This window comes from Cololabis saira, chromosome 18, assembly GCF_033807715.1.
Source record: "Cololabis saira isolate AMF1-May2022 chromosome 18, fColSai1.1, whole genome shotgun sequence".
Lineage (NCBI taxonomy): Eukaryota > Metazoa > Chordata > Actinopteri > Beloniformes > Belonidae > Cololabis > Cololabis saira.
The window spans coordinates 34833178-34855862 of record NC_084604.1 but is presented as its reverse complement, the minus strand read 5'-3'; the positions used below and the strand labels follow the sequence as shown (position 1 = coordinate 34855862).

The 22685-nt window shown below is 42.2% G+C and overlaps 1 protein-coding gene across 3 annotated transcripts in view; it reads left to right on the top strand.

The window, feature by feature from the left end:
• The first annotated feature begins 4841 nt into the window (after positions 1–4841).
• The window catches only part of bcl11bb (BCL11 transcription factor B b), a 31344-nt gene continuing 13500 nt past the window's right edge, over positions 4842–22685 (top strand). Inside the window, exons 1-2 of one of the 3 annotated variants that reach the window (XM_061746489.1) lie at positions 4842–5592; positions 12994–13488. In XM_061746489.1, coding sequence (XP_061602473.1) covers positions 5529–5592; positions 12994–13488 — 559 coding nt within the window. In that variant the 5' untranslated portion in view covers positions 4842–5528. Of the gene's footprint in view, positions 5593–12990; positions 13489–22685 lie in introns of all 3 variants that reach the window. The other 2 variants (XM_061746490.1, XM_061746488.1) reach the window with 2 other exon arrangements.

The following is a 22685-nucleotide window of genomic DNA, read 5'->3' as shown; positions in this document are numbered from 1 at the left end:
CATTCAGCATAACGGGTGACATTGTGGTATAACATGAAACTTTTGTTGTGCTGAAGGACAAAAGCGCGACACTGAAGGACAGATTTCATACATAAACATATTTAACAGGCAGTTCCTTGGCCACCTATATAATGTAATGCTCTTAACCTGTAAAGATTATCCTTACTTTTCATGTTTAATGTAGGTATTTATAAAACAATAACATTAAAAGTATGTTTTCTGTGTTGTACTGAAGGACATACTTTTTTGTTCCAAAGGTTACAAGAGGGAGAAGAGGTGAAATCATCAAATATTTCAGAGAGATTTACTCACCTCATCACATTGATAGAGGGTCTTCAAGGGGTCTTCTTTGTGATGTCACACACTGTCACATGATTACCATCATGTGATATGCCTTAAAATGCCTTTTTACCATTGTTATACTGAATGACATTGATGAAAGGCAAAAGTCCGGACAAAAGTTAGTCAAGTTTTTAAATATTTTTTAGATACAGTATGATGGCCATTATTCTATATATTGTTGCAAACACTAACACAATTATGCCATGAGTGTTCATTTATATTTTTAGGATGAATTTCAACATTTTAAAAACACTTTTGTCATTAGAATTTAAACCCGGACAGTTACACTGAAGGACATTTTGAGACTTTAGAGCTCAATAACTTCCTTAATTTAATAGTTAGCAACACAAATATTTCTGGGTCAAAAGAAGGATAAGAGTTGAGTGATTTAATATTATATATATATATATTTATCTTTTTATGTTAAATGAATGGCCCTCGGACACCAAATTTACACGTCTCGTCTTTGACCCACATACATTATTAATGTATTTGTTGCTAATGAAACCTGTAATAGCTTTTGATAAACTCAATGACTTAATATGAAGTGCGTTGGTAAAACTGACCCTAAATGAGTCCATAGAGTATTGGTTTACCTTTTTCAATGCCCGCTGCATTAACGAAAAATAACTAGGGTAAACCTCATCCTCCTCAATCCTGAAGAGGATAAAGAAGACTTAGAAAATGCATCACTGAATAATTAAAAGGCATACAAAACAGGGCCAGACTCTACCTTGACTTTTGCACATTTCTATGGGAATTTACAGAAAACAACATACAAATGTGATTCTGAACTGCAATGAAATAACACAGAACATCCAAGAGAGATAAACTAGATAAAAATGCTCACCAGTTGATAATCCAAAATGAATAACATGCTGAGTAAAATTGTATGGATGAGTAAAACATTTTCCGCTGATGGCTGCTGGGTAAATTCTGTTCTGTCCTGGAGCCACTGTAGCCCAAATTTGACCAATTTCAAGCCAATGGTTTCTAGTCTGTAAAGGAAAAAGAGAAAAAACAAAACACAGTAAACAAATAAATGGGATATTTGTTTGTATAAATGCTCCCTTTACTTAGGTTTCTTTACTTTCATAATATTTTTAGGCAGTTTACTGATATTAAGTCTGTGTTCCTCTTTTTTCTCGTCCCTTCCTGCAGCAGGTGTATTTGACCTAGTGTTGTGGTTTTTTGGTCTCCATCCTTAGATGACCACCTTCCCGGTTCTTTCTCTATTCTGATCTGTCATCCCCCCCTCCCAGACACCTTACATGTTTACAATGAGGATAAAATCACTGCTACAATATGACTGCAATCCTTTGGTTTCCTTATCTGGACATCTTTGAATGAATTGGACTTAAATAAGCCCAGCTCAGTACTGAATTGGTTTGAACAGAGCTGTATCTCCCTTTTTTTTCTTGCCAAATTGGGGCTGTATGAATACATTGAATTTAGCTGAGTATTTAATTTATGCTATACTCATCATGACCCCAAACATGTATGAGAGTTACTGTCATCTGTGTCTGCTTTAGCAGTTTGCGTAGCAGGAGTAGACCACATGTAACATCTTGTGCCCTCTTTATTCCCCTCCTGGTCTGACTTCAGAGAAAAAGCTAGCATTGAATCATTTACTTCGTCCACATTAAAATTGGGAATCTGCATGCATTATATATTCACCCCTGCTCGGACAAATCCTCTTAACTGTGGGAGAAATTGTCAGGATGGGTCCTGTAGAAAAAGTAAGAGCCTTGTCTAGTTGTATTGCCCGTAGCGAAGGAGCATCTCAATCTGTCACTCAAGTCCACGCACACACACAGTCACACCAACCAAAGTAAATCATCTCATGAATAATATATACTTATACTTTCTTTATTAATATTAAACATTGCATAATGAAGCAGCGACTATAAGCAAATCCCACAGCAATATTCATATTACCAGGAGCTCTCCTGGAGTGGACCTTTCATTGTTTATGTCAGCCCTGTCACATTGTGGCTAATCACATCAAAGCGGCTGCTATGAAGGCTTTATTATACATTTATTCGAAGGAGCCCCAAATCCTCCGTTTGTTCTTAAAAATTGCATTATGAGCACTTTTCAATCGTATACGTTGGTCTATTTTCAGATATTGATGCCATTTTTTTTGTTTTCTTTGGAGAGTAGGCTACACCGACTGGGGGTACATGAAAAATGGAAAGGGGATGAAATGAATTATGTGACCCAGAATCAAAGGCGGTTAAGCTGCAGGCACTTTTGTCCACTCATGTGCAAGAGCTGCTTAACTTTGTCGCCAAGGCTCATTTTTAGTGTTTTAACATAAATTATAAGTGTCTATGGTCCGCCTAAATCCTTGAGACTCTGTTTGAAAAGAGGCTGGATATCAACATAATGTTTCATGTTAGTTTGATAAAACTTTCATCCCAGCGTAGCGTCCTTTTCCATGGTGTAGATGTTGCCCTGCGGTGTGTTCAGGTTTTCCTCCTAGTCAGCGATGACACTTGCCACGAGAGATACATGTCTCCTCAGAGGCAACACTTTGGACTTAAAACCTTTCCTGTGTCCACAACCAGGGTGTGTTGGCCCTGTGCAACCCAGCTTAAACTGCTTTAGCCCGCAGCTTGCAGATACAAGCTATAATGGAGACATTGATGTATTATTGAGAAACCCATGGGTAAGGATCAAGGAGCTGCTCGCAGCCAGCAGAGATGGCGATGGAGAGTGTGTGTAAACTCAGAATAGTGTTTTCCATCAGAATCCGGCATGTCCACAAGTGCTGCCCCCGATGCGAAGACCAGAAGAAAGAAAAAGGCATTTCATGTAATATTGTTGTATTTATGCTCTCTTGTTAAAGTGTTTTGCTTGACACGTGCTTGGCCGATCTGTGAACGATAGCCGTTATGCCGTAGTAGCGTTTCCATGTGGCATCTGCTGAGGTTATGTCGTCTTGAGCCAGAGCTGAGATGACATTTCATTTATATAAATAATTACTATCCTGAAAGTCTCCTAGGCCTGCCCTCAAGCAATCAAACTTTTAATGCTCTTAAAATTGCCCACCATGTTTTATTAATGGCAGGCTGTAAAATGTGTTGCTATAGCTGCACACTTCTCTGCTGATCCACCAGGAAATAGTGTCAACTTTAAATGGCCATAAGAGGCTTTTATTTTTATTCAACAATGTATTTCATCCAAATTACGGAATAGCACACTTTGAAATGGTACGGGAAGGTTCTGAAACAAAAGAAGAAAGAAAGAAACTAGCTGAGCTATAGGCTTTACAGAACACTTATCTGTGCATATGCTGATTTAAATGAATACAGCAAAGAGTGTGGGGAATAATTGCCTTTTCGTATCATTAATATCCTCTGAGAGAGAGTCTGATCTGCTTCAAGGACTCTTTTGGTTTCTGAATTAAATACGTGGCAATTTCAGGAGGCTTTATTTTAAAACTGGGGATAAAGTATATGTAAATGCTCTGTAAGGTATTGCCTCCAAAACAGGTTTATGTCTCCTGACTGTGCCAACAGAGGGTACTGTTGCCTCACAACATGCTTAAATGATCCCAACAACAAACCTGCAGCATGCTGCTTCCCCCCTCTCTGAAACAATGTGTGGAAATATGCGTGCTTTATATTTGTACAGATTGTGTGCAGAGGCACGCTTTGAAGGTTTACGCAAATTAGATGGCGAGAGCCATAAAAGTATTTATTAACCTTAATTAATGGCAGCCCTTTAGTTCAGTCTTAGTTCAGTAATCAGTCAATTTAAAAATCATTTTGTCTTACATCCTTATATGAATTCTTCGCTGATTAATGTATGGAGGATGAAAAGTTACGTTTGAAAGGACAAAACAACTAATATCTGAAACCACCGGTCTGTGTTACATCGAGGTTTTTTGGACAGAGTGATGATGAAAAGGAAGGTGAGAGGGTGAAATGTTCCTAACTTGACTTTGACTTCAAAGGCCAGTCAGATTTGGGGGGGGGTCTGCCCCTGGTGTGTGTGTGTGTGTGTGTGTGTGTGTGTGTGTGTGTGTGTGTGTGTGTGTGTGTGTGTGTGTGTGTGTGTGTGTGTGTGTTGTCCACCGCTTTCACACTCCAGTGTCTGACACACAAACGACACGGACGCACTTGAACTTGAATCCCTTTCCGCTACTCTCCGGCAAGCCCGAGCACGCACATGGGCTGCATACTGTCTGCACACACACACACACACACACACACACACACACACACACACACACACACACACACACACACACACACACACACACACACACACACACACACACACACACAGAACAGAGCATCTTTCATCGCGTGAGTCAACAAGAAGTAGCCTCAACACTACAGGAAACTGGAAAACATTGGACCTCGGCGCACTGGAAGAAAAGGAGGAGGTGTCTCGTCTGCCCGCCTGGTCCCCCTCGCCCTCTCTCTCTCTCTCCCTTTCTCTCTCTCTCGTTATCTCTCTCCTTCTGTATGTGTGTGCGCTCGGATATGTGTGTGTCTCTCTCTTTCTCTCTCAATCAACGACGCTACAGCGACCAGAGCCAAGAGTTGCCGTTCCGCGCACCCGATGCCAAAACGCGCAGGAGGAGTCAGTGCCAAAGGGTCATTGTAGCGCGCACCACTGCTGAGATGGAAGGACTGTAGGGAACTCTAACGCAAACAGCTGCTACTTGACCCCCAACATAGTAGAATTGTGTCTGTAAAAATTAAGAAAAGAAAACCGGGAAAAGGAGCTCAGCTGGAGCGAGTATCCATCACACTTGCAGGGGGAGTGCGTCTTACCTCATCTGTCAGCGGGGTCGCCGTAGAGGTGGGCAGTCCAGGATTTGTATCCGCAAAAAAAAAGCTCATCAAGACATTTTGTTTAACCTGCGTGCACACAGCAGCTCATCACAGCAGCAGTCGCTCGAATCCTTAAAAACTACACTCTGGCTTCCTTGACCCAGGTGTTGCTTCCTTTGCGGGACACTGTGGACAAAGTGGTCAGCATCATCCTCGTTGCGCCCAATTCCTCTCGAGCGCGCATCAAAGTTAAGCCCAGAGACTGTTGACAGTGGAAGGATACGGCTGCAGGGGAGGAGAGAGTCGGTCACCTGCGATCCAGAGCAGACCGACACCACGGTCCAAGCCGACTCCAAGTGCCGTTCACCGGGCGATGCCAGAGTAAATGCCGGGGCAATGTCCCGCCGCAAGCAGGTGAACCCGCAGCACTTATCGTTGACGCACAGGGAGACAGTACAAGGTGAGCTCCAGTCTTTTACGCACCGATCCCTTCTTCTGAATGAGTTGTAGATTACTTTTTATTAATAATTCATTCTACAAGGGAAAAAAAAAACAAAAAAAAAAAAAACACTTTTTGGGGAAATAGACACAATTAACCCTACTTTGAAGTATTTGATAATACTCCGTACAATGAAGATAATTACTGACAAGAACTGATTTGTGAAAGTAATCTGACACAGAGCCGTCTTTTTTGGGTTTTCAGTAAACATTAACACTGAATTTAAATACTTAGGTCACAGCAATAATTATTATCAGTTAAAAAGAATCAAGGCAACAAAGCAGCGGCACATTTCCCAGCTTCACGGGACTGCACTTCAATAGGAGATCTTATGAAAACTACTGTGAGGCTTGTCTGGCAAGATTTGGTTTGTATACAAGTCTGTTTGCAAGTATGCACGCACGTGTGTCGACCTTGCTATACCCAGCATTTCATCACACACTTATTTTGTTTTAATGCAACTGTGCATTTTCCTATGCACTTTTTTCTCCCTTTTAAAATTCATTTTCAGTTATTTTCTAAATGTTATTAATTGTGTGACTTTCCAGCAGGTAGTTGAAATGTTATTTTAAAGCCTTCATCCTAATTTATCAGTCTTTTTTTAAAAATGTTTTTCTTTCGCTCTCTATCACGCACTTTTACGTTTTTACACAAAGGGTCATTTTTTTCTGTCTGGACCTTAAGGCCTTGTTCAATGAAAACGTTTTGGTAAAAAAAAGAAATAAAATGTCCACGAATTTACATTGTCTGTGGCAACAAAAGAACAAAAGAAAAGAAAAACACTTGTGAACAAAATGATACCAACTTTTATTTATATATTAGAAAAAAAAGAAGATTATGAAAAAAAAGTTCTCCAGAGTTGTTGCAAAAAATATTGATTAAATTGAATATATATATAATCTGCAGCAGGATTTTTTTTAAATTTCATTTTGTAAGGCATACGATTAAAAAGTCGCATAATCCAATTTCAAATCAATTATATCAATCTAACCTTCATCTCCTAGGACTTCTCTGTGTCTAAATCCAATTTCATAGAGGCCTAATCTGGCTAATTCATTGCAGAAGTTCATGATGTAATCTTTGGCCAATGTGTTTTGTGATGAAAACGATTATGTGCATTCCATCTTAACGATATGCTCAGCATTTACTGTCAGGGTCTCATTTACACTCTCACTCTGGCTCGTAGGTGACTTTCATTTATTGAAGATTCACTTTAATGAATTGTGCCACTTTTTTCAACGCTCTCAATCAACGTGTTGGTTTTAAACGTTAAACATACAGTTTAGATCTAATTGAGAGTGAGAGAGAAGGCGAGGTGGAGAGAGATGAAGCATGTTGAGCAGTTTTTTCGTCATCCAGTGTGAATATTGATCCAGCACAGTTTATTGTCTCTGCTGTCACAGTCGCTGTCTGTCAGTTAATTAAGGGAAAAGACCACTTGACCTCCCATCATAAATTTTCAATTAAACTCAACTCTCTAACATAACTGCAGTTTAACCCCAGGCTCCTGTGTGTATCTAAGTGTGTGTGTGTGTGTGTGTGTATGTGTGCTTAACATTTACCTGTATTAAATAGCTCAAATAATTTCAACACGTTTACTGCCTTTGCACACATTTGGATTAACTCTTAAATAGCCTCAAATTTACATCTTTTGGATAATAGCAAAAAACAGGAGCACCTGCTGTACAGTCGGTAATTTCCCAGCTCTGAAAGTGTGGTGCTGAATAGATACTTGCATAATTGTACTGATAATTAGCAGTCACAGATTAGCTTTAATTTTCTTTGTCCGAACCCGAAGCAGCGATCTAATGTTGCTGGGATCCATCTGTTCCTGCCTGAAGTTGTTAATGACTGCTTGAAGAGATATTTTTAAATCATCTCTCACCTGCCATAGCAGTCAGTGTCTGTAAGTGTTGCTGAGATGTTTAGTGTTCAAACTAAATAATGGTGGGATTCAGGGCTTCTTTTATTAAAGAAAAGGCAGTAGGATCCTGAACAGCAGGGCAGTTTGGAGGGAGGCTCAATCTGGTCCTACCTGTTCTTTCATATGATACACACTCCACTGCTTGTTGAGCTGTGGCCTCCAGCAGTGGCAGTGACCTGAGATGCACAAGTTGAATGTTTAAAGGGCTGGTCTTACAGGTATTTTATTTCCTGCTGCTCTTTTGAGGTCCTGCAAAGTCAAAACCAAAAGTACAATCTTTGCTCGACAATTAAAGTTAAAACGTAAAACGTAAAACTGAAAAGAAAAATAATGTAAGAGGAGCAAACACACAAAAGAAAAAGTTATTCATTGTTGTCCCTATTTAGCAACAATGGTTGTGTGAGTGCGTGTGCACAGATACAACCCTATTTGCATAATGTTTACCAGACGCACAGGATATCTGTGTAATGGTACCACACCAGAAGCTGTGATAGATGGAAAGCTTTTAATGTACCTATCATTCAGCAGCTGGAGGCAGCATGCTGCTGTGGGCTGTTTTCTTAAGATGGGTGGGTGCGGCAAAGACCAAGATCACACCTAAGGCTGGGGAATCTGAGGAGCACTGTCGAAAACTAAACTGTAATCTGACTGAGTCGAGATATAATGAGAGCGTTTCACATATGGGGGATCCTGCCAGAGACGGTTGCAGAAAACCCATGTAGACAGATTTGTGTGTTTTAAATATTTATGTAACATTTCAATATCAGTTAATCGATGGGTCACGCTGGCTCCACCGTTAAACGTTTCCATCAGTGTCAAGATCGGTTACAAGGAATCTCTTTATGCATAAATATATGCATATATATATATATATATATATATATATATATATATATATATATATATATATATATATTTGTATACATATGAAGACATCAGGTCAGGGGCTGTACAGTGTGACTGAACACAACCGTGTGTCTTGCAGCCACAGGCCTATAGGTCATGCTTTACTTGGGAGTACACCAAACCTGAATATCAGCATATTTCTGGACAACCATTCAGTGGGAGACTATGTGCTGCTAATGTTCTTGTCTGGTTGAACATCTAGGGACGTACCACAGCGGTTAATGCACTCAGTGCACAAGTATGCGACACAAAGAGCCGCCACACACACGCAAATTTAGCATTTACTGTTAAACCGAGCAAATGATGGCCGATATGTGCGTTCACTCCCCATCAAGTCTAATGCGACGAGCTTCCTTTTGTCTGCGTTAAAAGTGACCTTCCGTTTACAGTTTATTTGCTTTGTGATGTACTTAAAGAGGTGCTCTCCCTATAGGTTTTATTAGGCTCAACGAAGCAGCTAGCAGTCCCATCCATGCATCCAGCAGGCATCCCCCTGTGTTGTGTCTAGATCCTGGAGAAGCAGCTGGTCTTCTGCGTTCAAAAACAAGATATATTTGCGGAGCAATACGTGCGTTATTGCAGAAAATCCTTTTCTGGATCCAAAAATGGAACGCCTCACAGAAACTGTTTACTCCTGGAATGGGCATGCTACTTGTGAAACACCATGATGATTTAAATTTTTTTTTTTTTTTTTTACTTTATTCACACCAGATGGCTGTCAAATGATGGAGAGTATGAGAGAAACCCACCGTATGCACTGCAACACAACAGTAAATATCCGCACACGTTGTGGTAACCGGATGAGGGCATGAATTGTTTTTATCATTCAGTGTGAGGCACTGCAGCTCGATGTCCGATTTCCTTTCAATATTTCAGTTTTATTAAACACAGACAGTCAGTTCTGTAATGCTGTAAAGCTTATTTTATTAGTTTATATTTAAAACAGTTTTGGAAAATTTGATTTATACCTCCTGAGGTCATGCCTCAAAAGTTGCATGTCATTTACAGCGATTTAGTGACAAGTCTCCGTCAGCAGCGGAGCTGTATTTTGCTCACATTCAGACTTATAATCTAAGATTTATGATAAGAAATGGGACTGCTAGAGATTAAATGGTGATAAGATAATTAAACACACAGGCCTAGCCTTGCACAACGCACACTGTTTCAGCTCTCTTTGGCAATCGCAGCTGAGAAAAAGGGATGGGCTAAGCGAGGCCGCTTGTTGTTTGAATTTTTGATTGCAACCATCTGCAATGTTGCTGGTGTCATTTATTTTCAATGGCAGCATGAATCTTACCCTGACTTTCCCAGTGGGGTTTACTCATGAGATTGAGTGTGTACGCTACGCAAATGGTGGTGGCGGGGAAAACAGAGGAAGGGAGAGAGGTCTGAGCCCCAACAGAATGTTGTTTGACTGTCATTTAAGTGCTCGTGGCACTTCTAAGCCATTTGGGCCGCTGGCGTTCATGTTTTCTATGAGGGCCGGGACTTACAGTAAACGTCAATGGATGAAAATGAAGGTGCCTTTTGTCTAACGCTGCTTTGGAGCACTTCATGACATTTGAATGTAAAATTAATAAATAAATACATAAAAAAGAATGCTTTAATAACCAGAAAACGAGTTTCTGATCAACTTTGGATTAATTTGTCTTTGAAGCAAAAGAGTCGTGAGATTGATGAAAATCAGAGAAGAACACAGTTTCTTGTAAATTGGTTACATTTTTTTAGAAAGTGGTGCAATGATGTCAGAGGTGTGAACCAGAGGGCACGTTGGCGTGTTTGTTATTTATCCATCTTGTTTTGTCACATTGACTATATCACACACCAGCGTTGGCAGTTTAATTGCAAAAGCAGCTGGTGACCAAAGTGAACGAGGGAAGATTTTGAAAAATTAGCTATTAAAAAAAAACAGGAAACAGCTACAAAACAATCTAATGCTGCTAAAAACACGTAGTCTTTTTTTTTTTTTGACCTTTCACATAGACATTTTGGTGAAAGAGGCCTATTGTCTTCAGCTGCGTCTCCCATCTGGTACGTATTGTGCAGTGGCAGTTTTGCAGCAGCAGCAGCAGCAGTAGAGGAGTGACGGACTGACTCTCCTCCTCAGAACTGATAGGGGGTGCTGTAAGGCTGCCTGACTTAACTCACACTTGATAAGGCAGAGTAGCAGCACTGTCATTGGGCGAACGGCAGCCCCGGTGTGTGTGAAAGACACACAGACCGAACCCGAGGAGTAAAGTATGTGTGCTATCGTGTTAGACAGCTGGGTTTCATTGCTATCATCACGCCTTCTTTGCGATGGCATGTTTGACAGAGCGTCAGCTATGCTGCTTTACCTATCAAGCATGTTCCCCTCACATAGGAGTTTATACAGGGGGAATTAGACACTGTCTGTCACAATGAGAGGCTACATTACTGTGTTATTTTATGAGTGTGTGCGTATCCATATCAGTGTGTTTGTGTCCAATGTTTTTTTTCTTCCAAGCATTCCACACTCGGTTCCTCACCTGTATTTTCTCACAGGTTAGCCTTGGGAAAGATGAGAGTTTCAGAGAGGGGTGCGGTTTTTTGTGAAGATGTCCAACTGCTATTGCAGTGGCACAGTCAGTCACGGTGCCAACTCCAACTAATTTACTGCATTTTGTCCCCAGGCCATCTTACTCAACCATAGGTTACAAAACAGGCCCTATTCTGTTTGTCTCCCAGTCAAACAGAGAGAGAGTCAAATGCCCAGGTGTCTGTCAGCTCGTTGACTCAATGTCTTTCTTTTTTTTTTTGTCATGCCACCTGTCCTGTTTTCAAAGGCAGAAATGAGAGCTGAAAGATCAGCGTGCACGGCGCTGCTTACATGCAACACAGCGCATAATCTCACCTGCGCCCGGTCTACACGGCTTGTGTGAGCACTCTGAAAATGTTGCCTCATGTGAATTGCGGTCACAAGCTGTGAACTGTAGGTAAATATGTGTTTGTGTTCCTTCTTTGCCGCCAAAAGATTATGAGATGGAAATTATTTGGCGGACATCCAGGAACCCATCGCCATTTAGAGAAAAGATATTTGGCATTGGATCATCACTCCAGGGTGAATTGAGAGAGGACTGGAGCGTGTGTGTGTGTGTGTGGGTGTGTGTGGGTGTGTGTGGGGTGATTGGGTCTGGAAGAAGGGTGGTGGTGTGGGGGGATGATTCACATTGCAAAGGCATATTTCAAAAGGTAAAATTGGGTAAAAAAAAAAAAAAAGAGAGGAAAAAGTGTGACATTCGTCCAGAATTCTCCCCGAGTTTAACAGTTATGACAGGGAGTTTAGAGAAGCGATGCCTCCCTGACAGCCTGAGATGGGTGATAAGAGAGTTTAGGATCCCTGCTCTGATAGCTACACACCAGGGCACACACACACACACACACACACACACACACGGATCCAGCACACACACACACACGAACCGAGCACACACCAGCTTTGTCTAATCTTTGCAATTATTAGGGTGTCATGTTTGGGAAAAAAAGAGGGAAGGGAGAGCAGGAGGTGCTGGCGGGGAGGCGGGGATGTGGGTGCGAGAATCGGGCATGCGCCGTGCACCGACACCCCTCCCTGGGCACCCGCTCTCGCTCAGACGTCCCTCAGTCTCGGGAGCTTCATGTTTCCTCCGGGCTCCTGAGAAGTGGACACATTCTCACACTGGAACGTCAGGGTATAGTGTTAAAAAAATAGAGGCCGTCCATGAGGGATTTATGTTAAGCTGAGGGACAGAGTCTCCGCCATAGGGGAGGACGTGGGGGGAAAGAATGTGTAATGGTTATTAATGACCGTGTCAGATCTGTGAAGAATGAGATTTACTCTCTTAACAAGACCTCGGGTTTAGCTTTATAGATTTTCTGTCTGTGGAGAATTCACTGTTCAAACTCACCTGAGTTCCCGATCAGCTCATGTGCTCACTACTCTCCCCTCTCCCCAATTTTCATCTCCCTGTCCTACTCTATGATGCACAGAAAAAGGAAAAACGAAGGCACACACACACACGCATGTGGATGTGGATGTGGTCTCCGTTACGCTGCGCTTTGTTCTGCACGGGCCGAGGCTCCCACGTGGTGCAGGCAGCCATCTAGCTGTGACAGCTCAGTGCAGCAAAGGCCCTCGCCGGAAACCAAGCCTGCACCCTGAGATGAATCGCTTCCTGGCCACACAAACACAAACACACACACACACACACACACACACACACACACACACAGACACACATAAACATGTAGTGTAAGAGCTGGCTCCCACCCACGCAGATCTCTCACGGATAAGCCGTGCAGGTGTTTACCTAGGCAAGGTTGCAGCGGCGACGTTTCGTGACATGAAAGTGACCCACTTGTGACTGTTATGATGGCCTTGCGTCTTTGGGAGGGATGACTTTTTACATGATGGTTTCAGGAATAAGTAAACTCCGCTCTGTGTTTGTCTCCATGTCAGTTTATCGCTCGTTGTCTTGTCCCTTTTTCTTGAACTAACCGGCGTGTTTCTTCCTCTTCTTCTTCTTCTGCAGCAGAGGCCAATCATGACTCCTCGAGGGCGGGTTCTCCATCCCCCGAGCCGTCCACCCCCAGCCCTCGGAGGCTGGGGCCCGGCGAGCACGACTTGCTGACCTGCGGCCAGTGCCAGACCAACTTCCCCCTCGGCGAAATCCTGGTGTTCATCGAACACAAGCGCCGCCTCTGCCGGGGGCCCGGCGGCGGGCCGCGGCCCTTCTCCAAGCACGGGGAGTCCGGCGGCGTCCTGGGCATCCCCGTCTCCTCGCGGGCCCGGTCGCTGGAGCTGGGGAGAGGAGGGCCCATCCCGGTGGAGGTGGGCATCCAGGTGACCCCCGGGGGAGAGGACGACGAGCTCCGGAGGCTGACGCCGGCCAAGGGGATTTGCCCCAAACAGGAAAGAGGAGGTACAGAGACTTCCACAAGCTTCAATGCAGTTAGAAGAACAAACACGCATCTCTATTCTCAGGATGCAGTTTTGAAGAGAGCTCTCTTGGCTGCATCGAAACACATAGGTATACTTCACAACACACTCAGACATGCATGCACACAAACACGCCGACACCTCTCTCACCTGTCTCGGGAAGATAGCGCTCTTTAAAGAAGCCCAACTGTTTGGTATTTTGACAGCGGCCTTTAGGAGGGATTAATGTAGCCTGAGATGATTTTATTAGAGCACAGTGTGTGTCTATTCTGCTCAAGTTCAACCAAAACATCACACTCCAAACACACACACTCACACACACACACACACACACATGCACGTACAGGCCTGGAGGACTTCTTCAGCTGCAACCAATTGTTAAAGGCAAGGAAGAAGGTGATATGTGTGTATGTTTGTGTGTTTTCTCTTTCTCTCTTTCTCCTTTTTTTTTAATGTGTTGCTTGTGTGTGTGAACGTGATGCGCCCTGAGAGTTTGTAAAGAAATCCTGCAGCATATGAAGAGGTTAAGAAGGCTCATTTAAATTCATCTGCGTGCGTGGTGAGGAGAAGGGGATTAATAAAGCACCAAGGCCGATCATCTGGCTACGAGGGGAAAGGGGGGAAAGGAAAAGAAAGGGTGGTGGCTGAGACAGTCATCATCGCACCCAAGAGCTGGGGAGGCTATCCTGGATTACACGGGCTCCGGGAGACTAAGAGGAGGCTCGGTTGGCGGAAGGAAGAGACGACTGCAAGTTTATGGTTAAACTGCGTTGCATTGTTGTGTCACGGTCAGATTTAAGCAGCAAAGAAGACGCTTTGATAGGTTTTTATTCCCTATAAATAAAGAATTCGATGCAAATTTGATGGATGTATTCACAGGTTTGCATCTTCAAAAGGCCGATCACAGTCGCGGTGTGTGATCGCACACTCGTCACGGCACATCCACACTCCCCCGTTTGGCTGAAAAGGTTCCTAATAGGGGTGTAACGATACACTAATCTCACGATACGGTACGATACACGATATTGAGGTCACGATAACGATACGATATTATAGCAGTATTTTTTTAACAACCTTGAATGAGGAACATATGACTGGAAAAAAAATGTCTTTTATTTGAAAGACACAAAATACAAAACAATACTGTACGTTTCCCCTATTGTTACAGTTTGTAATGCTTTATAACTTTAAGTTTTAAAGAGAAAGCCAGGCCAACCATTTTCCACAAACTGAACTAAAAGTAAATGTCAGGTTTGCATTATGCATCTTCAGTTTCATACAAGTACAAATATTTTGCCACAAACTGAATAGTTTCTCTCATGTATGATTTGACTTTTTTCTTTTCCAGAAATTTAAAAAATTTAAATTTATTTAAAATTAAATAAATAAATAAAAGTAAATAAATACATAGTCAACACAATAGATTAATATTAATAACCCGATATCACGATACACTTTGTCGCCTCCACGACACGTATTGTGACGTTTTTGTATCGCGAAATTTCGTGGCACGATATATTGTTCCACCCCTAGTTCCTAATGTCATGCATTTACTGTAGACATGCAAACTGTGTCGTCATGACAATAGGCTGACAAAGTCCACTTGCGTTGACAAGCGTGGTTTAAGTAAACAAAGCTTTTCAACATATGGCTGCGTAATATCTAAGCAGAATAACCTGTGACACAGCAAATACTTGCGGCGTAGCCTGTGAGGCCTCGCAAATATGTGCACATTATGAATTTTCAACGTTTTATTGATTTGATTGCTAAAGCTGGTGAAAACATCTTTTGCCACCACTGCACAAACTTCATGTGCTGAGCGTCTGTGTGTGGCCGTCGTCTATCACGGCGATGAAATATCTGTAAGAGGCGATGAGAAACAATAAGTGAAAGCACAGTTTTGGATGTCACTGTTGATTTAAGGGGAATAAAAGCAACACGCGAGATTCTTTCTCAAGATCTCTTCTCGGCACACAAAAAAAAAAAAACATATTGATAATAAAAATAATGTCTGACCATCCATCAGTCCCAGTACGGCTTTTGTTAATTATCTGCTCTTCCTGTTTAGACTCGGGAAATTTAAAGTGCTTTCAACAGCTCTGGCAGCAACACTGAAGGAAAATATTGTGAAAAAAAAACCCAACACTTGGTGCGTTATGTTGCATTTTGTCAGTTAGACTGGTCAGAGGGAAAACATTTGAGTTGGTGAGTGAGTCAGCTTGTTAGAGCTGCAGTCAGTTAGTCATTCAAATAGACAGTCTTATCACTAAGAGAACAGGACATGAAAGCACTCCAAGCCCCAAATGAAAGAGAGGAGGAGAGCTTTGTTCAACACATTAGATTGCCACTCAAGGCAGTCTCAAGTTTCAACTAAATTAGATTACATTATTAGGACTAATTAAGTCCAAAGTGTTAGAGGCACAGACACACTCACTGAGCACATCACACACATACACACGTATGTACATGGGAATACCAGCCAGCATGTGTTCTTAAGGAGCTTTGAAGCAACCCCAGATATATAAAACTAAGTGAAAAAAAAAAAAAAGCTGCAGAAAGCGGGAGCGTGCATCAAACCCGCACAATACAATCTTTCTTGTACACGTACTAATAAAGTGTGAAATGCTTTCGCTCGACGTACCATATGCTTAACCCCCGATCCTCTCCAGTTTACTTCTTTTCTTTTTTCACCTGGCTGTGTTTTATAACATCCTGTCTGGCCTCTTTGTCTGTCAGCCTGCTTGCTTAAAACTGCAAATATGCTGCAAGGCCAGCAGATTTAACCCCAAAAGGTGCAAGCGCTCTCACACAAATGCACAAACACACACGCCTGCGAGCACAGGCGGCCTACAGCCGATGAAAAATGCACCCCCCCTCCACCCCCCGTCTTTCTTTTTTCTTTTTTTCAATCTCTCTTCTTTTCTTTCCAGATATTCTGCTGCGGATGCATGCATTAAGTGTGTTTATGTGTGGGCTTTGTCAGAGTATGCTAATATACATGAGCGCCTCTCGTATGAATTTGTATACGCGTCTGTGCACATGGAGTGTCTGTGAAGAATGATGCATGTCATGGTGCAAGCGAGAGGTTGTCTCTAGAGGAGCGGCGTTGCACTGAGAAGACCCTGGCCGTGCTTTGAACCCCCTCTCAGTGATGGTTGTCAAGACCCCGCCCTCATGGAGCACTTTGAGGCCTCCACACATATGGGCAAAGTCACACCATGGCAAGCTCTCCTCTCTTCCTGTTTCCGTCTCATCCTCTCCCCGCGTGTCGATAGCACAGATTAAATTTTTATGAGATGACGTGAGCTGCGACATCCTCGAACATCGACTCCTTTATCCATCCAGCTCATTGTTGTCGCTCGTGTGGGCTAAATCTTTCTGTTCTTGTTTTTTTTTTTTTTGAAGCTACTCGTGAGCTCAGTGTGATACCGATACTGGTGTTGAACTGAACCAAAGTGGTACTTGATTTATGATCAAGGATTTAAATGAGCAGAATGCCACTTCAGAACTGTCACACCTGCATGCAGGAAAAAAATCTGCGGGTGTGAAAGTGTGTTAAGTGTCGAGGAGCGTTTTAACGAGATAAGATCAGTTTTGATTCCACGTTAATGGGCAATGAGAGATATTTTGCAACTTTAAATGATTCACTGTGGTTTCTGCTAAAAAAAAATGAGAAAAAGCATCAAAAGACAGAGCAACCTTTTTATTAATAGGTCAAACCTGCTCAAACTTAACTGCTCTCGTCAGTAAATGGCAGTGACATTCCAGCTCCGGTTTCCACATCTCTCCAACTTGAATTTGAAGGTGTCCCTTTCCTTTCCCTTCTTCTTTCCTCCCTCTGTCTTTTTCCTTTTTTTTTTTTTTTGCCCCACCACCCAATGCTCCTTTAATCACCTGGCTTGCTCTCATTTCCATATTAAATAGGCTTTAATCATGAAAAGCAATCAGGCTTTTGCATATTCATACCTTCCCCTGTTCGCCGGCTTCCCTGTCTCGCTCCAGTGCCAAGCAGCCAGTAATCAGTAGGCAGGCGGCGTAATGCCATAGCCCCGACCCATCGCATGAAAACACACACACTGCGTGAGTTAGAAATAACTTCACATGCGACTTACGCATTATCTCTACTCCGAGAGAGTGAGAGATAGAGAGAAAGGGAGAGGGGTAGGGAGATAAAAAAAGAAAGATGGCGAGACTGATCCCTGATTTGAGCTGTGAATATTTGCACAGAGGCTCAAGGAAAAGTCAATTTGCATAATGACTTTGTAGTTTTGCATTAATCACATTTGCATATGAAAATGCGTTAATTACTCCTGATGATTTTTTATTTTTTTTTAAACTTACTTCATTTGATGTCCAAGCTCTGGGGTTGTGATTAGGGGTCACATGGTGGGAGCTGTGTAGATAGTGTGTGTACGTTGCCATCCGTGTGTGTGTGTGTGTGTTTATAAGTTTTAATGCTTGCAAGGGAATTCATCTTGTGTCTGCTGCTAGGCACGTGTGTGTACTTTCATTTTCTAATTTGTGCATTTGCTTGCGTTTCCAAGATTCTGTGAGTAGCAAATTTGTCCTTATTTCTCTGTGGGGGGAAAAAAAAAAAAAAAAGAGGCGCACACTCTCCATGATTTAAATACACAAGTTGTTTTGAATAAAGTAAAGCGACTCTTTTAGAGGCACAGACAGGTCTTGATGAATTTTATATTTGAAGCATTTATGCACCTTTTTCTTTTAAAAAGGTAGTAAAATATATGAGCACATCCAGTCCTTCCATGAAACATTTGTTTCTATTTTATGCATTTCTAAAAGAAAACAAAAATGTAATCACGTGTAATTGCATGCTCATTTGCACAATGCTGCAGGTAAATCCCTTCCTTTGCAAAGCGGTGAGAACTGCGCCTCCACAGCCACTTAAAGACAGATTGTCAGGACAGAATGTAAAATTTAAAAAGAAATTAAGAAAGAAATTCAGCTGCAGTACAATGTTTATCGAATCTTGTCCAACAAATCAATGTTTTGCTGTGTTTTATAAAATCTGCACATGTGCAATCACGGTGAACTTGTGGGAATATAAAAAAAAAAACCTGATTTCAGTTTGAAAATTAAGTCTTTTTTTTTTGCACCCTCCCCATTTCAATCTTTCAGTACGACTTTTTGGGTTTGCAAACCTGTGTGTGAGTGTGTGTGTGTGGGTGCTTGAGGAATTACAGTATACGTGTCCCTGCCTGTGTATGGGCCCCTAGAGTTGTTGGCCCATAACACCGTTGCCTCAGACAGGACCACCCCAGGGGCCGTCTGACTCTGCCTCTGTCTGTCTGTCTGCTCTGAGCAAGAAGGGTCAACCAGGTCTATAAGGGAGTTGCTGAAATGGCACCAGCTGCACATGCACACACACACACACACACTATCACATGTGCACGGGGGCACACGCGCCGATAAAGGCCGCACACATACAGAAAACATATGCACATGTAAGAATGCATAGAATGACTCTCATCTCCCATTAAGGCCTTGCATCTCCCACCAAACACACTCGCACACATGCACTTACACACGCAGCTTTAAGGCTCCCACATGAAGGCATCAAACACTCCACAGCTAGCTTTATGGCACTCATATGGCAGCAGATTTGATATTTTCCTACCACAGCGGGGGAATAAAACTCGCCACTAATTTGGACTGCGAGCGCCACCGCTAACTTTCAGCATGTGCTGACTGACTGTGTCTTCCAGATGTGTGGACTCTTTGCTCCTTAACAGCCTTGCTGAGGAGGCCATAGAAACCTCACACCCTGTCCCTGCTACGCATGGAGAGTGTTGATGGCGCTTTGGCGTCCCACACAAACATAATGCTTTGCGTGGAGCTTTGAGTGAAGCGCCGAGGGCCAGAACTTCACTGGTCTCACTGGTGAAGACCGTATACCCCGGTCTGGTGTCAGTGGGAATCCACCAGTGTGTTTATGTTCTCGGTGTAAATAGCTATAACTGAGGTATTTCCACTGCTGCACTGTAGTTACAGTACTTTGCTTCCCCTCTCGAGCTGTAACTTTCGACAACAGGTGTGCAGCACAGCGTGGCAATCTTTTTTTTTCTTTTTCTTTCCCATGAATCCACAGTAAAGTATACCTGCGTGTGCACACACATGAACAACCCTCTCCCCCACTCCCGCTCTTCAAAATGTGTGTGCTCAGCTATTGTCCAGACTTGGAGACACTGGTTCATATCGGTCTTTTCAGGAGTTAATAGGAGGATTTTCAGACCCGGACGTGTGCACTCTCATTTTTCCGCTGAGAGATGCTTGGTGTTTGCTTTTGGGAATAAATGGGCTGCTGTTTGTAAAAAGAGAGAGGAGATGGGGCTTGTCAGACAGTTAGACTGGGGTAATCCTACGTGCAACACTCTTGTTTTCTCTGCTCTTATCTTATTAGCGCCTCGCTCTGATTTGGGGCTGGATTGTGGGAGAAGAAAATGAGGAGACACTGTGCTTTTTTCCTTTTTACTAGCTGCTTCAATACAACAGAAGCTCTTAAACCCCCCGCCCCCCCAGCTTTATTTCATCCACAAATTTGCTGTGAGCAATTACACATAACGCAGACAAACAGGTGAAAAAATTCATCAGCTTTTATGTTGGTTTGTCACTTAGATATCAATCAGAGATGTGTACAAACAACTTTTTTTATAAGCTTCACAATACGTACGACCTTAGTTTAGGCACTAAGGTCTTTTTTTTAAATGTACATGTAGTGACACGTTTGCCCAGATTTACATTTTTTTACTGGATCTTTCAAATGAGAAATGGAAATTATGAAATTCAGTGCTCATTAAAAGGAAAAGAGAAATAATTACCGTATTTTCTGGACTATAAGCCGCACCTGCATATAAGCCGCATCCACTCTATTTAAAAAAATAATAATAAAAAAAAGATATACAAGCCGCATCTGCTCTATTTAAAAAAAAAAAAAGATATGCAAGTTGCAGATATTTATGTTGTTAGATTAGATATTTACTACATGTACAGAATGATTTTAAACTGTAAATGATGTACATGTTTGTACCTAAATAGATCCTTTCCTAACAGTGACTTTTAACACGGCAGCAACTTTGCTGATTAAAACGGGACAGAACCAAGAGAAAATAACCAGTATTTATTTATCTATTGTTTGAAATCTGCTTCTACCTACTTCTATCTGCTAAAGAAGAAGTAGCGTATTCTTCTTTGCATTTATTTTGTCTTAATTTTGATTCTAATTCCGGTTAGAGCGCCCCGAGCGGTGGAAGAAAAATCCACAGAATCCACCATTGTATAAGCCGCACGGTCCAAAACCTATGAAAAAAGTAGCGGCTTATAGTCCAGAAAATACGGTATATAAAAAAAAAGATATCCTTTTAATGAACAGCCATCACTATGTTTTAATCTGATATTGGATCAGCCCTTATTTTCACACTGCCTCGTGAAAGCTGCGGTGCCACGAGCTCTAATAGGGCCGCTCCGGTCTGTTTATTATACAAAAGAGGGCTTGCGATGTCATGTCCATAGATGGCATCGCACCCAGAGGAGTTCTGCTCAAGTTTAAGGGTCTACACTCTCCCCTTTATGCTGGCGTAATTCATACTTTTTCCAGAAAGCCCTCTTCTCTTCTCTTCTCTTCTCCGTGCCGGTCTATCCCAGAGCAGAGCAGAGCACGCCAAAATGAAATAAAGCCTGAGATGTTATCGGGGGGTGATTGGTGCCAGCGGAGCTTGTCTGGGCCTGTGGTCTGGCGGGGCAGCGCTAGCCTGCACCAGTGCCTGCACATGTGTGTGAGTGTGTTTATGTGTGTGTGTGTGTGTGTGTCCTAGAGGCCCTGGATAGATGAAAGCTTGCTTTAACCATAAGCTATGCAGGAGCCGTGCCAGGAGCAGGAAATGTATCAGCGTGATAACAGCCAGAGACGGCGAGAGAAGGAGAAGGAGAAGGAGAGAAAAAGAAAGAAAGAAAGGAGAGGGAGACAGAAGAAGAGACAGAGGTATAGAGGCCACTGGGGGAGAGGCCCGGGGCCAAACTCAGCCCCATCGTGTCACTTCGTAAATATGTGTCGGCTGTCGAGGGTTGAATTTATGTTCCTGCCTGTGTGTGAATGGCAGAAAACCGGGGCTGCGTGTTGGAGACGGCAGAGAGAAGACAGTTTGACACACCTGGGTATGTTTCAGGACACACAGGAGAGAGAACAGAATTCCCCTGAAGACATGACCGTTAACATTAATAACGTTGTGCTGCTGGCGTGCGCTGGAATGCAACAAGACCTCATAAACATGAACGATACATAAATACAACATTTAAAAAAAGATATATATACCGAGATGAATGCTATTTAACGTCAGCGCTCAAAGTTTTATTTCCCTCAGTCATTTATTTAGTGGATTAAAGGAGACAAGGAAGGTTAATAGAAAACTCTGGCGTATTACGGTGTGAAAGTCTGACTTTGAGCTTTACATCATATTAAAATGATTCTTTTTTTCTTCTTCCGTTTTTATGTGGAAGCGTACTCAACACTCACTTCAGCTTTTTCTGAGCTCATCTCCCTCCAAGGTGCAGCCAGCCGCCGGTCATCTTGTTCAACAAAGTGAATACTTGTGAAATGTACTTGTCATTTTTGATTTTATGACCCCCCTCCTCCTTTTTTTTTTTTTTCTTTCTCAAATTTAGCAACCTAAAGGGCTGTTTTATGCAATCTAAGTTCAAAATCCTTCTCTTTCTATCTTTCTCCTTCCAACTGCTGCTTTGGTAAGGTTTAGACAACAACCAGTCTGATAGATGCAGACATTTACAACCACGTGGTTTTGGAATTGAAAGACAAATTCTTGGTTAGCTTTAGGAAAACATCATGGCTTGGCTCAGACTCCCTCACAACAAAACCCACATTTAAGGAACCCTGAATTTAAATGCACTACTTTGAAAGCTGTTTTTTTTTTTTTTTTTTGGGGGGGGGGCATTAAAAAGACAACACATTCATATTAACCTGCAGGAATTAAGTGGCCACACCTTGGCTTCAAGGGTTAAATGTAAATGTTTGTTTTTTTAAATACATTTATGGAATTACTCTGTGTCTCTTTGTATTGATTATTCTATTACTTAATACATATAGAATAACTACAAATGTAAATCAGAACAACATGATTGATTTCACTAGTTATTATACACTGCAAAAACTCAAAATCTTAACAAGAATATTTGTCTTATTTCTAGTTAAAATGTCTAATTTTTAGTAAAAAAAAATCTCATTACATTTAAGAAAAGACTCAAAAACAACCATTT